General features: G+C 39.5%; 1 protein-coding gene across 2 annotated transcripts in view; it reads right to left on the bottom strand.

Moving 5' to 3' along the window:
- APP (amyloid beta precursor protein) overlaps window positions 1-26624 on the bottom strand; it is a 198663-nt gene that overhangs the window by 147814 nt on the left and 24225 nt on the right. For both annotated transcript variants that reach the window (XM_065741830.1, XM_065741831.1), the window contains exon 2: window positions 11121-11288. In XM_065741830.1, the coding sequence (XP_065597902.1) occupies window positions 11121-11288 (168 nt within the window). The remainder of the gene's footprint in view (window positions 1-11120; window positions 11289-26624) is intronic.

The following is a 26624-nucleotide window of genomic DNA, read 5'->3' as shown; positions in this document are numbered from 1 at the left end:
TTACATAGTACCAAGAAGCAAAATGTTGCGTTGCCTTCAAAAATACTTAAAAAGTCTACCCTTCAAAGGCTGTTCAAACACTACAGCAAAGCCAGTCCATCAGTCAGCTATCCGAAGAAAGTCCTGTTCTCGCCTATCACCCCCCCATATTTGTACTTCAGCCCCTCCAACCCTCTCTGAGATGGTTCCGAAAGAGAAAATGATCCTTTTATTTGCTTGTGGGGGTGAGCTTCATGCCACTTCAGTTCTCTAAACTTCCTCATCACAAGATCAGACATATGCTGAAATGTGGCAGAGCAGACATGAGGAGGAGGGGAATGAAACTGACTCCTTCTGCAACAGCATGTACCACTTCAGCTCAACATTTCTGCAAAAATGCTCTGCAGCAGCACTCCTGTTAGCTTTATAAGAAACACTAAAATTAGCTCAAGCAATCTGATTAACTCATGGGAAAGACTGTTTGTTCATTCCACAGATCTGAAGCTACCACAGCTAAAGACACCATAACTTGAAGTACATTGAAGTGGATATGTTTGGGAACATCAAAATTTGGCTGTGCATACGAGAGTCCTGGGTCCTCTGTGATGCTTCAAATATGCTAACCAGTGAGGTGCTCTTGCATAAAACATCTGAGGTAGAGGAATGAAAAAGTCATACTGAAGCATCACACTGCTGCTCAGCTTAGCAGCTCTGATCCACACCAGCACTAAAATACTCACAGCTGCCCTTCAGACTTCAGCAAGTAATTACAGACTGGTATACCCACTGACATCTTCTCAACAACAAGTTTCCATGAGAAACTTCTCTAAAACGCTAAAAAGTATACACATACCAATTTACACACTATTATGAGTTTAGCTTTTGTAAGATCAATCTTGCCAAGATCCCTTAGATCTCTGGTTAAAAGCAAAATAAAATTCCTGCTCTTGAATGTTTTTTTCTCTTAGATGGAGCCTACAAATTTGCCAAGTTGTGTGGGAACTTGGACAAACAATGTTAGCTGCAACAGTTCACAGATGTTTAAAGGAATACTTACTGAAATCCAACTCAGACTTGCAACATCCCTACATACAAACTCTATAACTGTCTGCAATGAGGTAAAGCAAAAAACAAAACAAAACAAACACCATTAAAGAGTTGACAAGGCATCAAAAGTTAGTGCTACTGAGAAGTCCAAAGAAGCCACTTACGACCACAACATAATAAGTGGAAGAAGTGATGAACATGGGAAATCAGGTGTTATACAAGTGCTAAATTATCATAGTTCAAGAAAATATATGACAGAATAAGAAACAAATAAATTTCATTTCACTAGATTATAAAACTGTTTCTATACTTGAAAATACAGCTTCCTCTTTGGTCATCTCGTGTAATAACTTCTTGAATTTCCATAGGATCAATGATTTTCTAACCCACGATAACATTGATAGAAACTAAACTGGCAAGATAAAAGATTTTATCAGACTGAGTTTCTCCATGTTCAGATTAACAGTATTAGTGTTTCAATATTAATACCTAGACAGAATAGAAGTGTTAAACATGGTATTGTCATTAATGCAGAAATAAATATCTGCTTTAAGGTTTGTTTTTCTGAGATATGCGTGTTCATCCATGCAAAAAACTATGAGCACTCAGAAAACAAAGCTGACGCTTTAAACAGATGTTATGATCCATCTTTTAAATACTGTACAATCCCCTTTTGAACTCAGATAGGAAATTATACCAAAGGAAAGGATTGTTTCTCCCTTCCTAGCAAGGTTTCACCCCAGAGCTTCCTAGTAATTTGGGATTAAGAACCCAGTACTCTCTTTTCAGTCTCAACATTAAGTAGGAGGCGTCAAGAATTCTAGAATATCTACAAGGAAATTTTCACCTTTCAAACATTTTCATTAGCAATATGCTGTAAAAACCTTTGAGTAAAATTCTTGCCCAACTCATGACAGAAGTCAAAATTAATACCTAAAATGTTGCTACAACTGTTTAAAACTACATTATATACACATAAATGAAAAGGTAGGTGAAGGAATCAGTAATTGGCCGCGTATTCAGAGACCTCTTCATGAAGAAATCTGTAACCATCTAGAATTGAGGACATTATTTTCCATAATCATCACACATTTATCAAAACAGACTATCAGTGGGATTTTTGATTAAATAGATGTATACAGTGTTGGGAAGATTAAAGCAGGCATTCAGTACAGTACTACATAATATCTTAATTGGATAAACACTAATCAGATGATAATGTCATGGCATGTCTTAGAGAGTAGCAGTTGATAATCTGCTTGGGAAAACAAAAGACAAACCACTGAATGCCGGCAAAATCAGAATATTTCCCCAATCCAATTTTTGGGTGTTGCCCTGCTATAAACTCAAGCAATCATCACCTTCTTCACAGCCTCAAAGCTAGGAAAAGTTCCTCTTGCTCATTTTTTGATGCTTACCTGCAGAACTAACAACTGAAAACGTGCATAAAGCATCTTTTCCCTCTAACTTGTATGTTCTGGCTTCTGAATTTGAAATGATTCTGTGCTACCAACCTAGACAGATCAGCCCACTGTCTGCTACTCATCAACTTCATCTGTACTATGACGAGAAAAAGATCTGCAGTCATTATTTCTGATATCTAAATACTTCAAGACACATGGACAAAGGATGAAATAAATAAAGAAAAAAAGAATAGGGAGAAGCTCCCCCAGAAGACAATACCACTGACACTGCAGGAAAAAGCTTTTAAGTTATAGCATGGGAAAGCTGTACCACCTTTGACAAGCAAAGAAGATGATCCAAAAATACAGGCTGCCACAACACATGATACCTGCTCAGGAGTACTTGCAGTCATAAACAGTGATCAGAAAAAAATTAAACCCCTAAACCTTCAAAAATAAACTGTTGCCCCAAAAAACCCACAACCAGACAGCTCACAAAAAAAAACTAGGAGTTGTCACACTTGCACTGATCCATCTGCAGAGGTAGGCTCACAGATGCTATGACCATGGTTTCAGTACCTTTAATTGGACACAGATCTGAGGCTGCCAAGGCACGATTCCTGCCTCATTCCATCTCTTCTCCATTTAACACCAGCACTTCCCCATGAGCCAGCAATAACACAGAAGCCAGACCGAGGAGCTGACCTACTTCTGAAAACATCCTCCAAAGAATAAAAACTGCATCACAGTGGAAAGTGCCAGGAATTAAAGATAACCCGGAATGACCTTTTGGAAAGTAGGATAGATCTATGCCAAAGTGCCAATGCAACCACCATCTGCAAAGGTGGAGAAAGTAGACTAGCATAGACATTTCCTTCTCAAAAGTGTTGATGTGTAACAGCAACATTTTCTTTACTTTAGGTGATCTTCCCAGTTTACACCCAGAGTCTCTTGGGCTCATAACACTATTTATTGAAGGAACAGCTGATACCAGTCCATCTTAGAGCTATATAGGGCAAGATGTCAGGGGAGATAATCTTAGAAGAGTAGACGACATACTAAGACCTCTTTATATAGAAAGAAAGAGCAGTGAAATGCAGTAGAGGTCCACTACCTCATCCCCATCAAAGCATATTACATGCAATGCTGCAGCTGCAGGAGTGGCAACACTCCCATAAATCCCACCCAACACCACACAGCCCTTGGGTGAATTTCTTGGGTTTCAGAGGGGCTGAACTTCATGCTCCTCCCTAGGCTTGCCCAGAGACCTTGCTGAAGCGTGATAGCAGGTCCCCTTTGTAACCTTATAGAGCAAGCCACAAGCAGAGCACATTAAAAATAATATTGTAATGTATTTCCTTGTCTTTTACACCCTCGATGTAGTAGACATCTTTTAATACCTGATCATGTGCTAAAGGGTTATCTGCTAGTTCAACTCTGAACTGAAGGCAATAGGACTACTCTGTACATAAACCATTGTATTTGTATGTTTTAGTGGACAGAACAAACTTACCTCATCCCACTCCTGGAACAAAGGCTACGCTGACAGAACCTGGCAATAAATTGAGCCATTCACCTCAAATATCATATCCATGAAATTCAAAATTAATCCAGGGGGAAAGGCAGCATAGCTGCCCTCCTTAAGCACTGCAGTACAGATTCACCAAAATATATTTACATAGACAACCCTCTTGCATTTTTATCCTTTTTCCTGCCTTCAAGCAGAATCTCTCCTTCCCTAAGAAAAATAGGTTTCTTCAAAAGAAGTTGGAAAATTTACTCTAAAAGCAATAAAATATATTGAGATCGATGTTTCTCATTTCCTTTATTTTCAGGGCATACAAAAAAGTTCACATGGGGAAAAGAGAAATCTTCATCAATACCACAACAAAGGAAAGAAGCGCATATGATGCAAAATGCTAAGTCGTATTTTAAATCAAGTGACTAATTTAAATAGTAGATTACAGCATTTGGGTTAGAAAACTCCTTCTTTCTCAAATTAGTTACACTGTGAAAGTGTTAAGGGTAAAATGCATGATAAACATCACTTGTCATAGAACCCGCATTTCCCAAAGCTACGTTTTTATTAAGGCAAATGAGGTTTAAGCCCTGGCAAAGTAAATTAATTTAACTTTTCCCATGGAATTAAATTCAAATAAAACTAAAGAACTCAATAATCAATGCAAAGAACACTAAGATACTGTTCACCTAATCTTGTAGGAAGACTGCATACCTCTGAGAATATATCAACACACATGCCTTAAAAATGTCATTTGTTTTAAGGACAGTCGGTGATGCCAAAAATCTGTGTTTTCCAAGATTCCTCATTAAAAGGAACATTTTCCTCTGAGCAAAATGTATAGCTTTTAAAGCTTAGTTTAGAGGAGCTCAAGTTTAAGATTCAATTTCTTCTTCAATATGTTAATTATTTGGTTTGAGAAATTAGAAAGAGTACATCATACAACCCAGATAGAAACAATTTATATTAGGATGAAAATGACAGGATACCATAGAGATAAACTGTTACTGAAGGAGCAAGACCATTTCATTACATCTTGAAATCTTCTCTCAGAAGAAAAGCCTTATTTTTAATTCATATATTACAAAGTATCAGCATTCCTGGCTGTCTAACAATCCCTTTAAAAAACTTGTAGCTCTCAATAAGGCGAGAGACTAGAGAGAGATGGAAGTGCTGCTACCAATCCTGCCTGCCCGATTTTGGATTGTGTGGCACCTAGGACAACAGGAGCAGAAGGACTCTCTGATGCCCTGGTGGTATAGAGTCAAACAAGCAAACCAAAATGAAGATGGGGCAGTAAGCCTAATGCAATGGCCCTGTGGGTCTGCCTCCAGAAGAGGGTACTGCTGTGATGGGACATCTGGAAGTGGTTACAGACTAGAACAGGGAGATGTAGATTTGAACAGAGGACAAGCACACCCTATTTGAAAGTGTCATAATTAAGAGGTTACAAATGTCAACACTGCTTTGTAAATAGTTACAACGTTTTATGTTATCTTAATTGACCTTGTTGTTTTCTGCTTCATGTAACACAAAAAAAAACAGCTTCAGCTTTGCACTGTGCACTTACAATTCATTTTTAATTTCTTGGGAGAACTTCTGTAAGAAATACACATTCATTACAAAATATTCATGGCTCTGGGTGTTTGAGACAAAAGTGGATATATGTATGATCTCACAAAGAACCCAAGCTGTTGTGTGCATTCGGGGATGCCAGGTGTAACACCTGCTGAAGCCAACACTGATATTGCATGTCTGGAAGCTACAAGCTCTACCCAACCATGTAGGAGGGAGCCAGTTACTGCCTATGGGGCACACCTACATCTCTAAGTTCCTAGGTTTTACACTTCATCCAGTCAAAAGCACAAGCAATATCCAGACCCAAACAACTTATACCATAGTTCTGATTTGCTTTTGAAAATCTTCAGAACAGCTCCTTTCCATCCTGTTTAATTCCTTGCGCATTTAAGTGGAGCTAAGAACATCCAAATTAAGAGACGGATAAATGGATACATATTAGGCAACGTCAATTTTCTGCCAGCTGAGAGTGCTGCTTTCACAACTTATTTTGGACACGGAATTCAGCGCAGACTGCAAAATAATTTCAGGCCTTCGAGCAACTTCCATAACACAAGCTAATTACTAGACATAAAAATTCAGCGCATAGTAGCTGTTTACACCATACACCAGTATTTTTCATCTGAACACTCATTCCACTTGAATGGGGAACAGAACACACCTAAATTATCTTCCTACTCCTCATTCTCATGTGACTATGAAAATATGTACTTTGCCAAAGGGCAGGCTCCAGCTTGGTTTTATGAGAACTATTTAACAAGATAAGCAGCTGCCTGGCTTTCCGTGAGCAGAACCTGCTCCAAAATGCATTCTCCTTCCACGGGAATGTGCCATGTCAGAGCTGCTGCCACCCCTCACTTGAACATCTGTGGGTGGAGACACCAAGTTTCTTCCACTAAACAAAAAGCAAACCCCAGGAGCAGTGGTCCCCACATTTCAGGGCTTCAGCTAACTCACAATCAATGGCTGCTGGGAAGTAGCTTTCCCCAGGGGGCTAGCTGAGCAGTAATTACAAATTGGCAGGATTTTTCCAACATCCCTCTGAAACAGCCAGTAGTGCAGTGTCAGCAACAGGCCTAGATTGACCGCTGGCTTGATTTGAAGTGTCAGCTACTGTACTCACAACATGTTAATGCTTTTGGCACATACACAGGTGTAACCACTCCATTTACATTAATGTAACCTAAATAAACATTGTTTCAGTGCCAGCAGGGCTTACATTTGACAACTGTATGCGACTCAGGCCCATGACACTTTACTTTTCAATAATGAGTACAAATAGGAGCATGCTATTTAGTTTGAGATCAGAAGATACTATGCATGAGTAAATTGTACTTCTCTAGACATCCCTTAACTTTTACCAGGAACATCTGATCTTGTTCTATTTAAAAAAATAGATAAGCAACCAGAGATTAAGTTGTTATCTCTTCAATAAACAAGTCAGTGTTAATAATTTTATCTAATTTGTCCCAACTTAAAAGCACAAGAGACTGTGCAGATTTCAAGGTAGAAGAAATCAACGAGCCCTGCTTTGAGAGCCACTTCTTGTTAGCTTAGGAGCAGAGTTTAACTGAACTCGAGAAAATCAGAAGGCAGCCTTCAAATATCTTCCATTTCCTTCCAAATAAGACTGAGCGTTGTCATATTTTAACTGTGGGATGTGCTGTTCAAAAATAAATTCAGACAGTTCTTGTACTGCACTGAGCTCCCACTCAAAAAGCGAGAAGAAACAACATGCAACATATCTGCTTAAAACATGTAGGTGGTTCTGCTTATTACTTCTTCTTCCCTTTCTGCCCCACAATGCTCCTTAACTGTTATTTCCTCCATCAAGACTTCCAAAATCCACCTACACTGACAATGGACAAGGAGAGGCAGCTATGATAATCTCAAGGAAACATGCAAGGATACCTGTAACATCTTCTCCAGAGAAGAAATATAAGTCCTTCTGTACTCCCATATGTGTTCCAGCCTCACATCGTAAAGAAAAGGTCTTCTTAAAATCACTTACAAGAAAACTGAGGAGCATATTATAAATTTTGATGAGAGTGGAGATTCATTTATTTGTTTCAAAATACCTCCATGGAAGAAAAAGGTATGGAACTTCATTTTTGGATTAACACTGAGTAAACAGGAGCTTTCCAAAGTTACCAACTTTGTATTGCTTTAAAGCCAAGGAGTCATACAGCAAGATCTCTACTGTACTTGCTCACACAACTTCTGCCCAGAAGTATCTTCTAGGTATGCCCTTTCTAGTCTCTCCCTGCTGTAGAAGGAACTGGGTGCACAGGCTGCTTCTGCAGAATCTACTGAAGTAGAGCAACATCTCTTGCAATATAGAAACAGTAAGAACAAGACAAAAATAGGTAAAACAACATGATGAACAGAATGGATTTCTTACTAGAAATGCAAGGAAATATCTCATCTCCTGCTCCTTGTCATTTCAATGGTTTGCTCAGAGTTGGAAAAAAAAACACAGTATGCTGGCAGCGGTACCAATAGCTGCTGTTCCAGCAAGACTGAGAAACGAAGGAAGCTGCCACAATGCCTAGATAGAGTACCTGTCTTCTTCATTAGTGGGGTACAAAAACTTAACCTCTGTCTGTATTGAGAAAAACTGCATCCCAAGAAGGAATTGTTGTCTATTTGGGGAAAAAAGAAAAAGAAAAAAAAAAGGAAGAAAGCTTGTATTTTGCAAAACTAAGACGAAAGGAGATTTTAGCCATTCTGTTCCAATGCAAGAGGTACCAAATCTTAACGCTGATGCTTATTGCTTCCTGCTAATGAGAAAATGTGAATTTTCCCCATTCCCTGGGCTGGACAATGGTAAATGCTATCTCACAGCCAACATAAATAGCAGAAGGCAAGAGGAAAACCACAGTCACCTTATTTATTACCTCCAAGATACAAAGCATATATGGAGCATCAAGTAACAGGTTTTCCACAGCTGAGAAGTTAGTCTGACCTGCATGTATGAGCACTACTCCCCAAATTCCTTTCTTTGATAGAAGATGGTGCCTGTATCAGGTTCTCCCATTCCTCTTGTTAGATCATGAAATTAAACAAAAAAGTCAGAAGTACCTTTCCCTGGCCACAGCCAAACCCACCACGCTACAGAAATGGTCACAAAGGACAAGCACTATTTCTATGGGAAAGAGCTGTACAAAACTGGGAGTCTTGGTTCATTTGTCAGGGCTGGATCAATTTCAGCCTGACTTCTAATTTTATCTTGTCAGGAGATCTGACCTTCATAGTATTTGTTAATTTCTGCATTCATTAGCAGCATTAAACTCATGAAACTCATGTGATTCCTCCCCACTCCTAAACCCACTGCATGAGCTGTAGGGTCAATGCCCTGACATCAGAGCAACCTGTCCTGCCTCCAACACTGTCAATCCTACAAGCTGAACTATGTAGCTCAGGTGGAAAAGGAAACCAAGGATCAGGCAGGACACCAGCATTTTCCCATGAACAAACTCACCCAGAAGCGAATACAGCAGGGAAAGGTTTTTCTGCCCAGTTCTCATGACTACTACCTTCCCTAGCCTTTTGTTGTCTTATGCCACTGTGATTAAACACCTTAACTAAAAACATTAAGATGCCTGTCCTATTTTTAAGGAGTAGATCAGCCAGCAGTTTGCCCTGTGACAGTGCTGACCCCACTACATTGTACTTTTTGAAGTGTCTCTATAGGTCTGTAGTAAATCATGACATGGATAGCTTCATATTAAGTTAACGAACAATCAGCACATAAATCAAGGCTATTGTTACACTGTAGTTAAACATGCAACTCCCAAAAAACCTGAGTAACAGAAGCTCTCTCCTTCTCTATCTTATTCCAGTGGGAAAAACGTTTAGACTAAAAATAATAATAATAATAAAAAGGATAAAAAGGAACTTAGACCTCCCCTTACTCCATCAGGGCTAATGTCAAATCTCAAGCTGCTTGGACCCTTGGCTGGTTCAGGTCTCCCAGTCAGTAAGGTCAGAGAGTCCACACCCTGACTGAGTGCCTGTGCCAGCTTTTGGATTTTGTCACAGTGAACAATTTTTTCCTTCTACAAGTAACAATTTCACTTACTGTTCTCTTTGTCATTTGTCAGCATAAAGCTACTGCCTTCTAACTACTTTAGCTTTCCTTTTCATTTTTATTTATTAAATGAGAGTATTTTTTTCCTCTGTAATGCAAAATTTCTACATCAGCTATCATATTTCTGACATTCAGCTGAGTTTTACAGTTCCCAGTCCTTGTTCTGGAATCCTTTTGTATCTGTAACTGCACTGTAAGCTCTGAACCATTCCTGCCTTAGGTTGCTGTTCTTGCTTCCTGTAAATTAATGTATTTCCTTCTTTAACTTCTTCAGAAAGACTTTCTATCTCACAGGCTTTTATTTATTCATCTCCTCATTCCTTTCCCCACCCTAAGTAATCTCACTATGCATAAAATATTTTCATTGAGATAACTCAAAGCAGACAATGAAAAACAAGAAGCAGTCTTAAATCCTGCCAGTTTGTCACATTCAGTATATTTGTTAGCAGTAGGCAAAAATATTCTTAATTTCAAAAAGCAATACTTTTTATTAAGAGAAAGCTACTGGTGAAGTGTGGATATTATCTATTTTAATATCCACTAGAAGTTCATTCTTAAAATTTTTTATTCAAGACCATAAATCCCAACTTCAAACAGCTAACAAAACATCACAAGAAACAGAAGGAACAATCAATCAATGGGTGAAAGGACAGGGATGAAGATGGTAAGAGAGAAGTGAAGTGTGAATTATCTCACTTTTTAAAGAGGCATTTTCACAAGAACTGGTTTGACATTTAGGAAGCAAGACATCTACTGCCACAGCAATAAGCAATAACTTTTTAAAGCAATACATTTTTAAATAAAAAAAACAGCAGAGATGGCATAAAAAGACATAAGGATTAAAGCAACTCAAGGCATGCCCTTTTCTTTCATGGCATGAAATCCACATTTTCTTTTCAAATTGTCACACACTGGTACAAGGTTATCATGCTATCACAGCATGGAAACAAAACAAAATTAGATACACAATCTGTTCTTAGGACATGAGTGAGAGGGTAATAAGTTTCTGCTCTCGAATACGAAACTGTTCATTGTGACTTCATCTGTAGGGAAAGCTCTTTCTATTAAGAAAAACTCTGAATGGTTCAGTGTGGAGCATAGACCAATAATTCTGGAGTGACTCTGAGTATTTCATTATCATGGTACTATGACAATAGACATGGTTGAAGCTGACTCCCAAGATCAGCCCAGAAATAAGAGTTTTAAATAAATTGATTTAAATGCTTTTTATATGTACAATGAACTTTTAAGTTATAAAGTTAGCCCCCATAGACGTAAGGACAAAATTATCCAACAATAGTCTCAATAATCCTCCTGCAGACAGTTTCTGAAGCTGTTTTAATAGACTCTGGGGAGAACATCTTTCAGAAGGACAAAAGGGCAATGAAGCAGAAGAGAAAAATAGAAAGGGAAGATCCCTGTGGAGATTCAGTTCTCCTGTAAGCACCTGCATGTAGGTTCTTAAACAGAAACATTTCAGCTACCTCCCAAACAGAGGACTTACTTCCTGGCAATACTGAAGTATCCCTTCTTTAGTGCCAATACAGGTCTTGGTCCCGGAGGGGTCAGATTCCCATTTTCCATTCTGAACATTCATATGCATATTGAGTTTGCCACAGAACATGGCAATTTGAGGCTCTGCCAACAATCCAGCATTTCCATCAGCAGGCACCTGAAAGGAGAAGAAAAAAATAGTTTTACTCTCACTTCTGACATTTCAGTCCTTCAAAAGCTATAACAGCATAAGCAAACCGACAGAAGCCAATAGAGAAGATTTGAGAAGTGTAAATAACATCTCTACAAAAATTCACACATGCAATAATGTAACACAAAGTCTAAAGCTGTAAATAAATGTTTTGGGGGCCCTAAATTACCTCTTGAGCTACACAAAGAACAACGTTGATTAGGGAAACAACGTTCAAAACATACTTGGTATACTGATGCTGGGAGGTGTGGGGAAGTCTCCAACAACTACCGAAAGAATAATACATAACCACCTTTAACAAGACCATCTCAAGCTCATTCCCATGTTGAACACCCAGGATGTATGGTGTCATGCCAGCTCACTAAGTAGTTAGAAGTGGCAGCCTTCTCTTGAGCTTTGTTCTGACTGAGTCTTAAAATGCAGTGGTTGAGGTGGTATCAAACAGGCATGGTAAGTGTCTAGCTCAATAAAATATTACGTAATATCATCTACCAAACCAAGTATTAAGACACATAACATTAAGATACTTTATGTCAGAGCTATCCCTTGCCACAGCAGAGCCCAGCCCGATCCAGCATCACCTGGCAGCCTCTTTCCTTATGCCAGGCTCTGAGCCTCAACGATTTCTGAACTGAATGCAATTCTGTAACACCAATCAGTCGTCAGCTCTGAGAAAGATGCTACCTCAGCCCGCCTCATTCACAAACCTCCATATTGGTTTAAATACTGTGCAAAGTATACAAGAAAAAAGTAGTAACATCCATGGAACCTGCTGTTCCCTCCACATTACTCCTTCCCAACACTTGGAAAGGCAAAAAGCACTCAGAGCAACAGAACATTTTAAAGATTCTATTCCACTACTACTTGTACCTAGCCACTTTGAGCGGCGATCAAAATCACCCCAAAATTCACGTTATGGAACAATGAAGACAGGAAACAATTTCAATTGTCCTGTTTTTAAAAAGCCATAGGCTGCTCTTTTTCCCCAAGGTGCATCCTACCTGCCTGTAATTCATCTTAATCCCTACCACTGCTGAAATCAATCTCAAGATGCTGCCTGGGGAGCAAAGCCTTTTAAAAATAGATAAATCAGCAGCTGAAATGAAAGGATCAGCAGGCCTACCACAACAGTGAAGCTGAGTGAAAATGTCTGGGAAGGCTACAACAGCAAGCACGTGTCCAACACCAGCCGAAGAACCTGCTCCCAGCCAGGAACGGGGACAAGCCACACTGCACTGATTGTGAACTGGATTAGAAGAGGCTGAAAAAAAATCAGCACGCATCAGCCAGTCCCAGGAGGTGAGCTCCTCAATGCAGCTCCTGTGGCACAGCAGCATCTCACGCAGCACAGACACATTTTTATCATTTCTCTGTCATTTCCATGGAGCTTTTCATACCACATAAACAACCTTAGAATCCTTCCATCTCACAGTCCAGCAAAATTGCTGCTTATTACTATCATTACACACAAATATACACCATGAAAGGACATTCCCATAATCCTTGTTCATTAAAGAGAAAAACCTGAATATCGGTATAATTTCAGCCATTGAGCTAACCCTCCTACGCCTGATCTACCACTACGAAATAAATGAGACACCACCTTCCTGTCCAAACAGAAGTGGAAAACTGTTTGCAAAATCTTGTGCGAGATGTGAATGTTGCCAAATAAAATGACAGCTGCCAACAGGACCAGAGAAGCCACATTAGCATTGCTAAATGCTTATTTGACACTTGAAATAAAACTTAGGGAAGTCACTCTTTGCACAGACAGGCCAAACAGAACGTCACTGTAACACCCAGAGCATTCCCCCACCCTGCTTATTGCCTTTGCACCTTCCCTTTTTACCAGCACTAGGCTCAACTCTGAAAGCTGCAAATCCTTTGGGAAATTAAACCAAATTGAACTACTAGAAAATCCACAGAGTGCCTGCGCTTATGAAGGGGATAGGTAAGGCTGCACTGCCAACACTTCCTCTTTGCTCAGTTCTCACCATTTCGTGCTATGAGGCTGAGGTCCCAGGCCTAAGTTAACCCCGAGGACCTGCTGTGACCAGGTGCATGAGGGGCCTCCCAGCATCTCCATGGACAATTTGTGGACTCCACTATGAGCACCTTACAGCCCCACAGAAAGAATCCCTTCTCTTCTGGGCCTGCTGTCCCAGGTTATCACATTCAGCCCAGGAGGATCACAGGCACTAGAGACAGCATGCAGGAGGGAAGAAAGGACAGAGGAAAGGGGATTGGCACTTCCTTCTGTATGGCAAGCGCTCACAGATTAGCTGACAGCATCCCACAGGACCTCATCATTAATGCAGATTAGATGGCCTTCTTTCCATCTGTTCTTCCCTTAAGAGTTGTCTACCTCGTAACTTCCTATTGGAAGTACTCTGGTTCAATGTTAGCATCTGAGAAACTCAAAACATACACAAAAAAGTCTCCTCTTCAGGTTACATTTGTTATGAGAGAAGCCAACAGGGATTCATGAGCATTCACTTCCCAGAAGTGAATCTGTCACATTCAAGATACATTAGAGTATGCACTTATGTTTAAATGCCTACTTTTTTTACTTTTATTTTTTTAGCTAGAAGATTTCTCAAGAGAAAAATTAAAGTCATTAAGAATTCATGAAAAACTGAAGAAACTGAACGACTCCTCTACAAGAGGTATTACAAATCCAGTATCCTTAATTTCTTCACTCTTCATTTAAAGAAACAAAAAAAAAACCCGTAAAATTCATGAAGCTTAAGATGATGAAGCATACTGCATTGAGAAACACTGAGTCAACGTCTAACAACCCCCACGTATTAGATTATCAGCACAAGTTAAAATGCCACAATTAAAACAAGCATTTCAGCTTTTGGTTTTTGAAAAGGAGAGAACATTTAGTTTCCTGTCTTCTTTAAGATGCTAACATGTTACTTTAGCTTAAAAATTGAAACAGGAACTGCTTATTGGCAATGATTTCCCTTTACTACCTCAGCTTCTCCTCTACGGAGGAAGTCACTTTTACTTGATTTAACAGCCAACTATCCTTTTCCGTCCACTAATTAGAGAATTTTCCAAAAACGGATGACAAGTTATTCAGCTTGCCTTGATAAGTCAAACTACTACACTGCTATTTAAGCAACTCCAGAACACCTCAAAAGTGATGCCTAACTTGCATAAAATCCTCCAAGTGAAGAATCTTTTCTTTACAGCTGCAGTGCAGCTCAAGCAAAACTTCAAATGAAACAGAAGCAGGTTGTTCCCTATATGACATGTGATCTCTATTCACAAACACTATCAATTTTCTCCATCACCTAACCCAACATGTATCTCTATTAGATGAATGAAGTACGAGCAGCAGACATACAACAGCAGATGGTGTGACCTTGTCAAAAGAAGAAATTAAGTTACAAATTTATGGAGTGGTTTCTGTTTTTTCTTTCTTTTTTTCCCCCCTTCACCTTATCCAACTAAAGTTGGAAAAATTTTGTGGCAGTTTACTTGGAGTGCTAACAATTAAACTAAGAGAACAGCCTATGACTGTCTACTTAAAACCTGGTTCCCTTCAGAAGAGACGACTTCTCCTAGCTTAATCCAATTACTCAAACAAGCCATGAGCACATTTAGCTTTCTTTATTTTGAGCTGACAGGGCCATCGTAATTAACTGCTCAGCATAGCACTTCATCTTATTGATTAAGACAGCTAAAAGTTACAAATCATAAAGAAATACAGGAGCAATTAACAGACACTGTAAACAGAACTAAAGCATTTAGATCATGATCATGAATAATGCAAATCTCAGCTTCTGAAATTGAACTCCTTTAGACGCCCTTAAGCAAGGATAGCGGGTTAATGGATTTGTCTGTCACATCTCAGGGCTTGGAGATAGGATCTTTCAAGCAAACAACTGGAGTGGATATATCACCTTTTTAAACATTTTATTTAAGGAAAACAAAACAACAGCAGTACACTGAAGTACTTAACACCTGAAGGTAAGTGGTTACTACCACAGTGCAACCCTGCTATTTCAACTACAAATCTCTCACCCTTTGTAACAAGGAGCAACTTCATACACTGCATTTTCAGCATGCTTCGATGAAACCTGCAGAACCACAGCAGAGTTTTAACTGGCAGAGTCATGTTTTGAGACAGACTTTGTGCTATTTCTGTTCTATGAAATATTCACCTAACCCAAGATTTCTGCTATCTGATATCTCTGACATTTATATCTGATATAAATATTTATATTTATAAAGAAAATAAAAAGTTGATCTGCTACTGCACTTTCTTCAATTGAAAACCAGCAGCTTCTTGCTTTTCAAGAAATTACCTGCTGCAAAATCTACAGAAACAGGGAGGCTGATGGAGTCTTTTATGCAGAGGTGATGGCCAACACACAATAGTCAATCTGAAGAACACTTCTTCACACTAAGGCAAAAGCTGACTGCATTAGCAGATTTGACCTTGGCCTCATGAAACCTAGATTGAGAGCTTCTGCTGTGCCTTTAGCCAACACCTGAACAAAAAGGTCATTAACAGCATAAAGATTTCCCCTCACCCATTCTACATGCATCTTACAGCAATGTTACTCCTGTTCTTCCAAGAGCTAATTTGTTACAAACTGTCCAACTGTGTTTCTAGGAATAATACAAAATGTGGCTACAGCATTAAGCTATACATTGCATTACACATTACTCTGCAATCCTTCTGACTGTAACAAAACCCACAGGCAAAAAGCTGAAGGCAATAAAGCTAAAAATCCACTGTGAACTTGGTCCACAACAACCAGATATGTTAAATAACAGATACTTAAGAACATTTAGTGCCCCTACCAGTGCCCACCAAAGAGCATTCCCCAAACGATTTGCTCAGAGATATCTGCAAGGGATCAGTACTTGGAGCCTTAACTTTACAGGATCTATTTTAAGCCATGGTATATTCCTAAATACGAACAGTAATCTTTCAGTACTTGAAGGAAGCTTACAAGCAGGATGGAGACCAATTTTTTACATGATCTTATAGTGGTAAAGCAAGGGGAATGGCTTCCAAATAAAAGAGGGGAGATTTAGGTTAGACGTCAGGAAGAAATTTTTTACCCAGAGGGCTGTGATGCACTGGCACTGCTGCCCAGAGAAGCTGTGGTGCCCCATCCCTGGAGGCACTCAAAGCCAGGTTGGATGGGGTCCCAGGCAGCCTGAGCTGCTGGGGGGCAGCCCTGCCCACGGTAACAGACTGGGGCTGGGTGGACTTTGAGTTCCCTTCCGACCTAAATCGTTCTGTGATTCAACAATTTCTGCCGTTTAACTTCTTAAGTCTGACAAGTATGAGAAGAGCCTTGAAGCTTCTAAGGTACCTTCAGGTTGGACTGGCAGCAGTGGAGCCTCTGATGCTCACTGCCTGTGCCAACACAGCTCGTTTTAAAAGCTTCAATATGACAAGTAAACCTGAACTGATAAGGCCTTAGACCAATTTCCAACCTTATATTATACTGCATTTCTGCTAATGTGCTCAGCATAGCATCCACCACTGCACAAAAAGCAGTAAGTATGAGATATTCTAACAAAACTACTCCATATCTCGCCAACACTTGGAAGTATTCACTTCTACTAAGTTCATCAATGTTTACTGCAGGTTTGTACAAATTTTCCAGCTTCAGTTCCTATGGCAGGCCTGCTGCAGATTTCTACCTCCCAACTCCACTGCTCTGAACACCAAATACTATATAACACAGCTGACAACACTTACTGCACATCTAAGCTATGTTGCCATTTGGACAGTAAGCCTCTCCCAAAAACCCAACTAAATTTTTCATTAGGACTGTGCTACAAAAACTCCACAGGGAATTAAAGGTGTGCTAGAAACTTCAGATGGGTCTGTCCTGAGATCTCCAGCTAAGTGACTGAGTCACTTACGTATTCCATATCACATCAAGAGAATGAAACAGCTCTCTTCACACTCTCTTCCTATCAAGTTTGTCTTGAAGGCTTCAAACATCACAGCACTTTGAGGAAAAAATAGCTCTAGTCCTGCCTTCTGCCCTCAAGGACTGGATTGTGATGACGCTTCACAATCACAGTGAGGCTAAAAATAAAAGATAACTAATTTTAGTGAGTCTCCAGTCTGCACAGGTTGCTGATCACACACAACCTTAAGAATCATTTTCAGATACATCCAACATCAGTGTCATCACAAGGAGGACTGAACAACTGTATGTGAAGTTAAAAAAAGTATCACTTCTTCTAGAAGTATTATACATGCAAAGATCAAAATCAACTTTTAAGAAAAAAGCAAGAAAATGAAGTGAGAGAAAAAGCTAGATGTAGTGAAAGTGATTCACCCCATATGGGATTTCACCACATTTAAAACACTTGAGTTAATGAATCACTGGTCATGTCAGTGGTATATCACCCAGCTAAAAAACACAAATTGGTAGAGAATTTTATGCATCAAGGTTTTTTTGTTGTTTTATATTTAACGGCCAATGGTTTAATTCACTTACATTCATTGCCTGACAAGAAAAATTATGTGTTACAACACGATCAAATAATCTACAGCATCGATCTACACAGATAAGCAGCTTCCATATAACATAAAGCTATGGTCCAACCATTTACAATAATGTTGGGTGCAAAACTCTCCTCAACTAATCCAAAAGCTCCAGGGCAGATTAGTCTCCCAAAGAATAACTCATGCCACACAAATAACATTATCACCAACTATTTGCATTATTAGTATTCTGCAAAGGTGGAAAGTGTGGGTATATTTATGAAACTGTAATCATGTATTATTGTCTCCTTTATGCATGACCTCAAAGTAGCAGCACTTGCTTTTGTACTGCAAATTATTAAATAACAGATCAGTTAACATGCTGTCTTCAGTAAACTATAAGAGTCATGCTCTTTTTTTGTTGTTTTTTTTTCCCCCACAGAACATCCACAGTTTTCAAAGATGAAATAAAACACTACTACTCATCACTTTCATAAATAAGACATTTCCATCAGAATTGAATTTGTAGAGTGGAAAATACAGGTATTTGCAAAGTGGCAACTTAATGATCCTGAAAACAATTACCTAAATAGACCTTATTTAGAGCTGTGTAAATATTTGTCTAACATCACAAGCTGCTAAAGCACCAAGCTGATGTTTCTGATATAGAAAACAAAATTATTGCATTTGTTATGGATCCATTAACAAATTGCAAAACTGCAATCAGAGTTGGAAGTGCTGAGAGTATACTATGTGTGCATTGAGCAGCGTTGACAGCAGGTTCTCCCTCGAAGAGTTGCAGCATTTCAGCAGCACGTTTCAGCCGCAATACTCAGTTCTCCCAGAATTGCCTGCACTTTATTGCATACTTCCCTGCTGTGTTTCCTTTATGAGGAATATTCAAGTGCTTAAAATATCTGACAGTAAAGGAATTTTAAATATTAGAACATTATACTTGAAAGGTATCTGGCTTGCTCACAAAAAAAAAATCCCAATACAAATTTACTCTTAAGGTGAGAACGTTAAAAACAGCCTACACAATAAATGCTAAAGATTAGCATCAGAAAATGGTTCCATAAGAGAAGCTCATCAGGCATACATCTGCTTATTCTAAGCTCAATGCTCTGGATAATCAAAGGAGACATATTCCAGCTTCCTTCCAATTATCTTTTGTCAAATAATTAATACTTACAAGCCTAATCAAACTATGATAAAACAAGGTAGATCGCCTGAATGAAGTAGTTTTATTACTAAAGCCTGTTTTCAAAAATAAACATTTTTCAGTTTGTTTTGAGAGGGAAAGCAGTCATTCCCATATGCATATTATGATGCCAGAATACTTGCTTTTAATACAAGATATCATGCAAGTATTAAAAGACAGGGAAACCACTTCCTCCCCATGTTAAGATGGGATACAGATACTCCTTTGCTTTCCTCTTTTCCAGACCTAATTTAACAGTGTGGCAGAGGAGAGGTGCAGATGGTTCAGGGTATTGGGCATGCTAGTTGCAATTTACATGATTTCCAAGCTGCTCCAAAAGACTTTTGATAGCTGAGATCAGAGGACTGAAAGAAGTTTAACAAGAAAAAACAAGAAACCTTACAGCTTCCTTAAAAAGTGATTTTATGATTTTTTTTTGCTCCATATCTGAAAAGAAAAAGCCTTTCCAATTGTGCACCACTATTTAAGAGGAAGTATAGCCCTCTCCTCATTCATTCAATAGCACTGCTTTCTGCAACTACAAAAGTAATTAGTGTATTTGCTAACAGCTCCTCATAATCCCTATTTCAACAACGACCATTGCCTTTGTTCACAACTAAGGTTATACTCAAAAAAATACAGTCTGCAAGGTTTTACCTTAAGAGGTTTTCTATCAATAGACTGAAATTACAATACTTAATCCAGAAAGAACTCTTCAATCCATTTATAATTAAGGACTACAACATAAAAATAAGCATCAGACCTTGTGTGTGCTATTTATTAGATGCTGAAACATCAAAAAGCATTCCTTAGTTCTGTAAGAGGGCTTCTCTGATACAGCCTGCAAACGTTCTAGTACTAACACACAAAGCCACTAACATAAGCCTTCAAAGCATATTTAGTTTGTACTAGATCATTCCATCTGCCATTATTTTCACAGTGAGGACATAGTAACAACCTCCATATCTACAGCTTATTCAAGAACAACAAACAACCTTCTCATTAGAGGAGATGCTTAGAATAATGTCTCCTTTCTACTCCTAATGCTAACAGCAGTTCCAGCCCTCCATTTGAGAAGTCAACCAGTGCAGTTCTAAGTTGAACATCTATTGAAGATAAAAATCAAAGAGGAGTCTAAATACTGTGAAGAACAAACACTCAAGTCACGTGTCACCCTTTGAAATGATGTCTGCACTTGGTCCACATTCAGGTTGAAATGTGAAGTTTCTCAAACAAAAGCAGCACTAACTCGCATGCAAAGCAGTGTGCTTCCTCTATGACTATTAAAAAAATAAAAGGAACTTAAGTTTTTGAAGTGTCTGCTCATCATTATTGAAAAAAAAGACAAAAATAAAGCCTGCTTAAAGGACTCTCTACTTGTCCTTATGCATTTAGTGGCAAAACAGAGGAAGTGTTGCTGATGTGCTTTAGTATCTGGACTACAGCTGCACACATTCAGAGCTCTGCATCCCACAAGTGAAGATGGCTGCTGAACCCCAGAAACCCACAGTTCTATCTAACACAGGCTCTCGTCATCCAACAGGAATTTGTCACTTCCTGTCCACTGGTAAGCTATCAACTTTTCTCAAGCTCACAACACAAGGACAGCCAGACTTACTATTTAAGCTTCCTAAGTTCATAAGTTCATAAGGTTGGAAAGGACCTATAAGATCATCTAGTCCAACCATCCTCCTATCACTATCTCTACCCAACTACTAAATTAATCAATGACGCTAGTTTTCCTCCTAGATTTTTATGCTTCCATGTGGAATGCAAACACTTAACAAAATATTTTAACAGTCTGATTATCCAGATAAGTAATGGAAATAACATCTAGAAGAAAGGAAAAATACCAGGCCAAAAATAAATAAAACAAAGAATCCAAATTAGAAAAGGAGGAAATACCAAACAATTCCCCACAACTTAAAGGTGCTGCTTTGCCAAATGCAAGTAAAATTATTCATCACTCTACTTTTCTTCAGAGGCAGTATCACAAGAGTAAGAGATTGTCAACATTAGCATGAATAATTTAGGAACTGTTTCTTTTGAGTAATGTTATAGAAACAGTAGCAGCAATTAACATTGTCTGACTACAAAAATAGAACTATAGAACAGTTTTGGGTTGGAAGGGACCTTTAAGACCATCTAGTTCCAACCCCCTGCTAGGTAGGGACACCTCCCACCAGACCAGATTTGCTCCAAGCCCCATCCAGCCTGACCTTGAATGCTGCCAGGGAAAGAGCACCCACAACCTCACTAGGCAACCAGTTCCAGTGCCTCACCACCCCCACAGTAAACAATTTCTTCCTGATATCTAGTCTATATCTATCCTCTTCCAGTTTAAAACCATTTCTCCCCATCCTGTCACTACTTCACATTATACAAGACTTTTCCCACTTTCCTGTAGGCTCCCCTCAGGTACTGGAAGGTTGTTGTAACATCTCCTCAGAGGCTTCTCTCCTCCAGGCTTTAGACCCCCACATCTCTCAGCCTGTCCTCTTAGGGGAGGTGCTCCAGCCCTCTGATCATCTTTCATGGCCCTCCTCTGGTCCCACTCCAACAATTCCACATCCTTCTTCTGTTAGGGTCCCCAGAACTGGACACTGTTCTCCAGAGAGGGGTCTCACAAGAGTAGAGGTGCAGAATCACCTCCCTCAACCTGCTGGTCATGCTTTTCATGATGAAACCTAGGATACAGTTGGCCTTCTGGGCTACAAGTGTACACTGCTTCCTCATGCTGAATCTTTCATCAACTGACACTCAAAACCTTCTCCTCAGAGCTGCTTTCAAGCATTTTCTGCCCAACCTATACCTGTGCTTGGAATTGTCCTGATCCAGATGTTGGACCTTGCACTTGCCCTTGTTGAACTTTGTAAGCTTAGCATGGGCCTCCTCTCAAGCCTCTCTAGGTCCCTCTGGATGGCATCCCTTCCCTCTAGCATGTCAACTGCACCACTCAGCTTGGTGCCATCTGCAAACTTGCTGAGGGTGTAGTTGATTCCACTGTCCACACTGCCAAAAAGATGTTAAATAATACCAGTCCCAGCACTGCTTCCTGAGGAACACCATTCATTATCAGTCTCCACTTGGATGTTGGGCTGTTGACCGCAACTCTTGAGTGTGACAGTCCCTATCCAGCACGCCGTCCACCAATTAAATTAATTTTCCTCCAATTTGGCAACCAGAATGTCATGCTGGACAGCGTCAAATGCTTTGCACAAGTCCAGGTAGATGATGTCAATTGCTCTTCATTTATCTACTGATGCTGCAACTCCACCACAAAACCACTATGCTTGTCAGGTGTGACTCACCCTTGGAGCAGCCATGATGGGTACCATGAATCACTTCATCTCTATTTTCCATGTGCTTTAGTAAGGCCTTCAGGAGGATCTGCTCCATGATCTTGTTGGGCATCAAGATGAGACCAACTGGCCTGTAGTTCCCTAGACCTTCTTTTCTCTTCTTGAAAATGGGGGATTGTGCTTCCCCATTTCCAATCAGCAGGAAGGTAATAAGTCAAAAACCACTTTACTAACTCATCAGTAGAATTGCACATACCACTGCTCCCTCCTGGAAGACAAATGTTTCCAGTCATCAGGATGGAAAAGGGCTGCCTCCCAGCTGCAGACTCACAACTCCTTTACAAAAACTCATCAGCCTTTCAGAAACTCAATGCACTACGAATTTGGCTGAGAAATAATACTTTATCAAAAAGCCTCTAGCAAACCAGAGCCTTTTACTTGCCGTAACCATACCCTATTTATGCCAAGTGTAAACACCTCTGTGCTGATCTTCTACTCCACAAATAGCTAAAAAAAACTTCCATTACAGCACCTTGCCCACTCCGCAGCAGCAGCTCCAGAACTGCTCGCTCCACAAATAAATGCAAAACAAGACTGTTCCCAAGGCTGCAGAGGATGTTTTCCTCAGAGCTATCTTCTGGTAGCTGACTGTCCTCCACACCTTTACCGTTCACAAGTTCCTGAGGCATACGTTGTATTTATTCCAGATCAGGTTTAACCCTTCCTCAGGGATCTGAAAAAACAAATTTGCATACGCAAGTGAAAGCACATATCCAAGAACTGAGGGACTTCTTCAAACAGGGTGGCTGAAAGCAACAACAACAAAAAAAAAAAACAGTGGGAAGAATCATGAGTGCAGCAAGGGCCCAGTTCACACCTCTCTAAAGAAACATTCCTGTGAGAAGGGCTTACAAACTAAGCTTCAGCTATGAAAATCAACAACCCTGAGCATACTCATGACAAGAAGAGAATGGGAAATTCCCAGCAAGCCACAGAAGTTAGATTTTTGTGCCAGTTATATGAATGCACTGAAAAAACGCTATGCTGAGCACAGATTTATCAACAAATACAATCTCCGGGAGTCTCCCACCTACCACCATCCCGACAGAAATGTCTATCTCCTCAAAAAATTACCACAAAACATGCTCCACTCATCTCCATGCAACCTGGGTCATAACTCAACTGACATCACTCTCTACAATTCCTTGTTGTAGCGATGTGGGTATCAGCCTCTTCTCCCAGATAACAGCAATGGGACAAGAAGGAATGGCCTCAACCTGCACAAGGAAGGTTCAGACTGGATATTAGGAAATTTTTTTTCTCAGGAGTAGTGATGCACTGGAACAGGCTGCCCAGGAGGAGGATGCGTTTTAATTATCTAATCAACAGAGCTGGTTGATTGTGAGTGGTCACAGACAAGGGTTGATGGTTGGACTAGATGAACTTATTGGTCTTTCCAACCTTCATGATTCTGTGATTCTATGAACTAACATAAAACAAATGCTATTTCTTTTGGCATATCTACATTTGCAGAAATGCTGAGACACTGTATTTGAACACTAAAATTGAAACCATCAGAAAGCCTGAAAAGTTTAGGCTTTCTGATGGTTTCAATTTCAGTGAGAACAAGCACTAGAAGACCCCTAAGATAAGATCTGGTTTTCATCTACACTAAAGCACCTTTTTTCCCCTCACAAAAAGTACCTTAAATTGGTGTAAATTATATACTAAAACCGTTCTAATGCACGTGTGCATAGGATGAATGCAAAAATGAAAATGCTATGCAGAGCCAGACACTGTATCACTGAATGAGTTTAAATTGTACCTGTCAGATCAAGAAGTGTATGAGGAACTACTCTAGTTTGACAAATTTGATAAACAAGTTAACATTTGTGCATTGTCAGTTCCTCAAATGAGCTATATAGCTCAAATGTCAGTGCTCAGTAACATATTGACTTATTTTTAAGAGAGCAGCAGTCTTCCGTTTTCAGGAATTCATTTAAAGTAGTCGTTGACTTAAAAATACAGTTTCACATCTCGTCCATCACATTTCTAGCACTTTGAGTAAGCATCTCACGCTAGAACAATTCTTCTCTATGGAATCTTCACTTTTTTTCTTTCTTTTTTTAAAAATACTGATTTATTTTCTTCCAACGCTTCCTGCTAGAAGTTGGGCTGGAAAAGGATAGTTTGTAAGAGGGCACTAATCTGAAGGATAATTACATTTTACCTAGAATCCATAAAATGGATTAGTACTCAACAGCTCACAGAATCAAAGGGAAAGGAAAAGAAGAGCAGGAAAGCACAAACACTCAAACTGCATTTCCAAGTATGCCTCTCATACGGATGACATATTAAACAGATCCTGTATTTTTGGCAACACATTAGTTTAAGTGAGCTGAAGTATAGAAAGCATATGAACTTCTCTTGAAGTAAACTTCCTGGAAGAAGAGAGAGCACATTTTACAGATTTGGAAGCTATCACAGGCTCACAGAGTTTTCCTAGTGTAGGAAGAAGCACTGAACTAATTGCTCTAAATCTACAGATTACCACAGTGGAAGAAACAAATAGCTCACTTTGCAACCTCCTTCACGAAGGAAGAGAAGCACAGCCCACCTACTCCTGTCACAGTCTAACTACTCAGAAACTACCTGCAGCAAAAAGAGCTGGTGTTTTGCTTGTGACAAAGGAGCTTCTCTCTGCATCAACTCCACAGCCGATAACTTGTTTCCATTATTATTCTACACAGTTATCTACCCTCATAGTTTGTTATCTACCACACTTAGACTGCTGAAGTAACTGCTCCATGGACCACAATGCTATCGGTATTCTTCAAAATACACAGAACAGCAAACTCTCCTGTTGCCATTTGGATAAACTGCAAGCATCTGAACACAGCCATGCAGAAGCCAGATGTAACTTGCTAGTTTAGCCATAACAGTATTTGTCAGTTGTTTTACACTGCTACAGCATTCCATGAATATGCCAAATCTCCCCTCACCTAAAACCTGATGCAGGTCTACTTATGGCCTGAGACACTCGTTCCTCTCTGCAAGTTGTCCTACTGGTTGGCTTACTAAAATTATCATCAAATTCCTACCTTCTTTCTACAAACAACAAGAAGATGAATAAATACATTTCTGGCATTTGCTGACTTTAACCACCAGTGTCTGACAAGGTGAGGACTCACTGACTGCTTCAACGAAGAGCATTCCTGTGAGAACCTTCCCAAGATACGATGCTAACCAGCACGCCAGCATGTCTCTAATTAGAGAAATCTTTTTTTAGCTCTCAAGAACACCAACATAAGCAAGCCAGAAGGAACTAATCTGTCAACACTAGGATTAAACAGCATAGTGAATTACCTAGATGACTTCCAAGGCATGTATGGAAGCCTAATACTAGCTGCCATGTGATTGAGTTGCGTGCTGCGACAGCCCTTCAGTCCTTGCCCCACAGAAGTGGAATGAAATTCTGCTTCTCCGTAATATCAGGACTGTGACAAGAAGGAAATGAGTGAAGCACTACTTGGCATCTCATGCCAAAAAAGATCCTGTTCCATATTGAAGGGTACCTAATTTGACCTATTACTCTTAAAAATCTCAAGCCCTACTGTCCCACTAGAAACAGGCTTTTTTCTTTACAGCTGCTCTTTTTCAGCAGCTGCTTTCAGTACGGGTTTGCCTAACAGCAGTTACCAGTATGATGCTTTTTTTGTTTGTTTGTTTCTTGTTTTGTAATAATTATGTTGCATTTTAAAGAGAAAGCATGGGCCTCAACTGTCATTATGCCCAGTTCCCACAGACTTTGAGATAAAGCCATTTCTCTTGTACTCCTCATTATGGCTTGAGTTGACAGAGACTGCATATTTAATTTCAACTTGCACAACAAAGAGAAGTTCCACATTATTACACACAAAATATTCATGAAAAAATATTTAAGTGATAAAAAAACAGATTTTAGAGTTGCTTAAGAGAGAAAGGCAAAGGATTCTACTGTTTGGAAAAATTAAAAATAAAATCAAAATACCCACCATCATCTCAACAGGGCACACATCTCAGATTTCTAACTACAATTTGCACTTCATATGCTGTGAAATGCTCATATATGCTATGAAATACTCTAGAAATGCTACAATACTGTACATGCCAGAGGCATGAATGTCACACTCAAAAGCATCTATTCCAACAACAAGTGAGCAAAAATAGGAGGAAAAGAAGTGAACGAGCAGATGAAGATAGAGGGAAAACAACTTTAGTAGGCTAGGCAATGTACTACACAATGAATCACATCACAAATTCTCCCCTCAGCACAGGATTACTCA

This window comes from Cyrtonyx montezumae, unplaced genomic scaffold (genome assembly GCF_038088225.1).
Source record: "Cyrtonyx montezumae isolate F1298 unplaced genomic scaffold, pur_monq_1.0 scaffold_3, whole genome shotgun sequence".
Taxonomy (NCBI): domain Eukaryota; kingdom Metazoa; phylum Chordata; class Aves; order Galliformes; family Odontophoridae; genus Cyrtonyx; species Cyrtonyx montezumae.
Note: the sequence above shows the minus strand (reverse complement) of the source record. Positions and strands in the feature narration are given on the sequence as shown.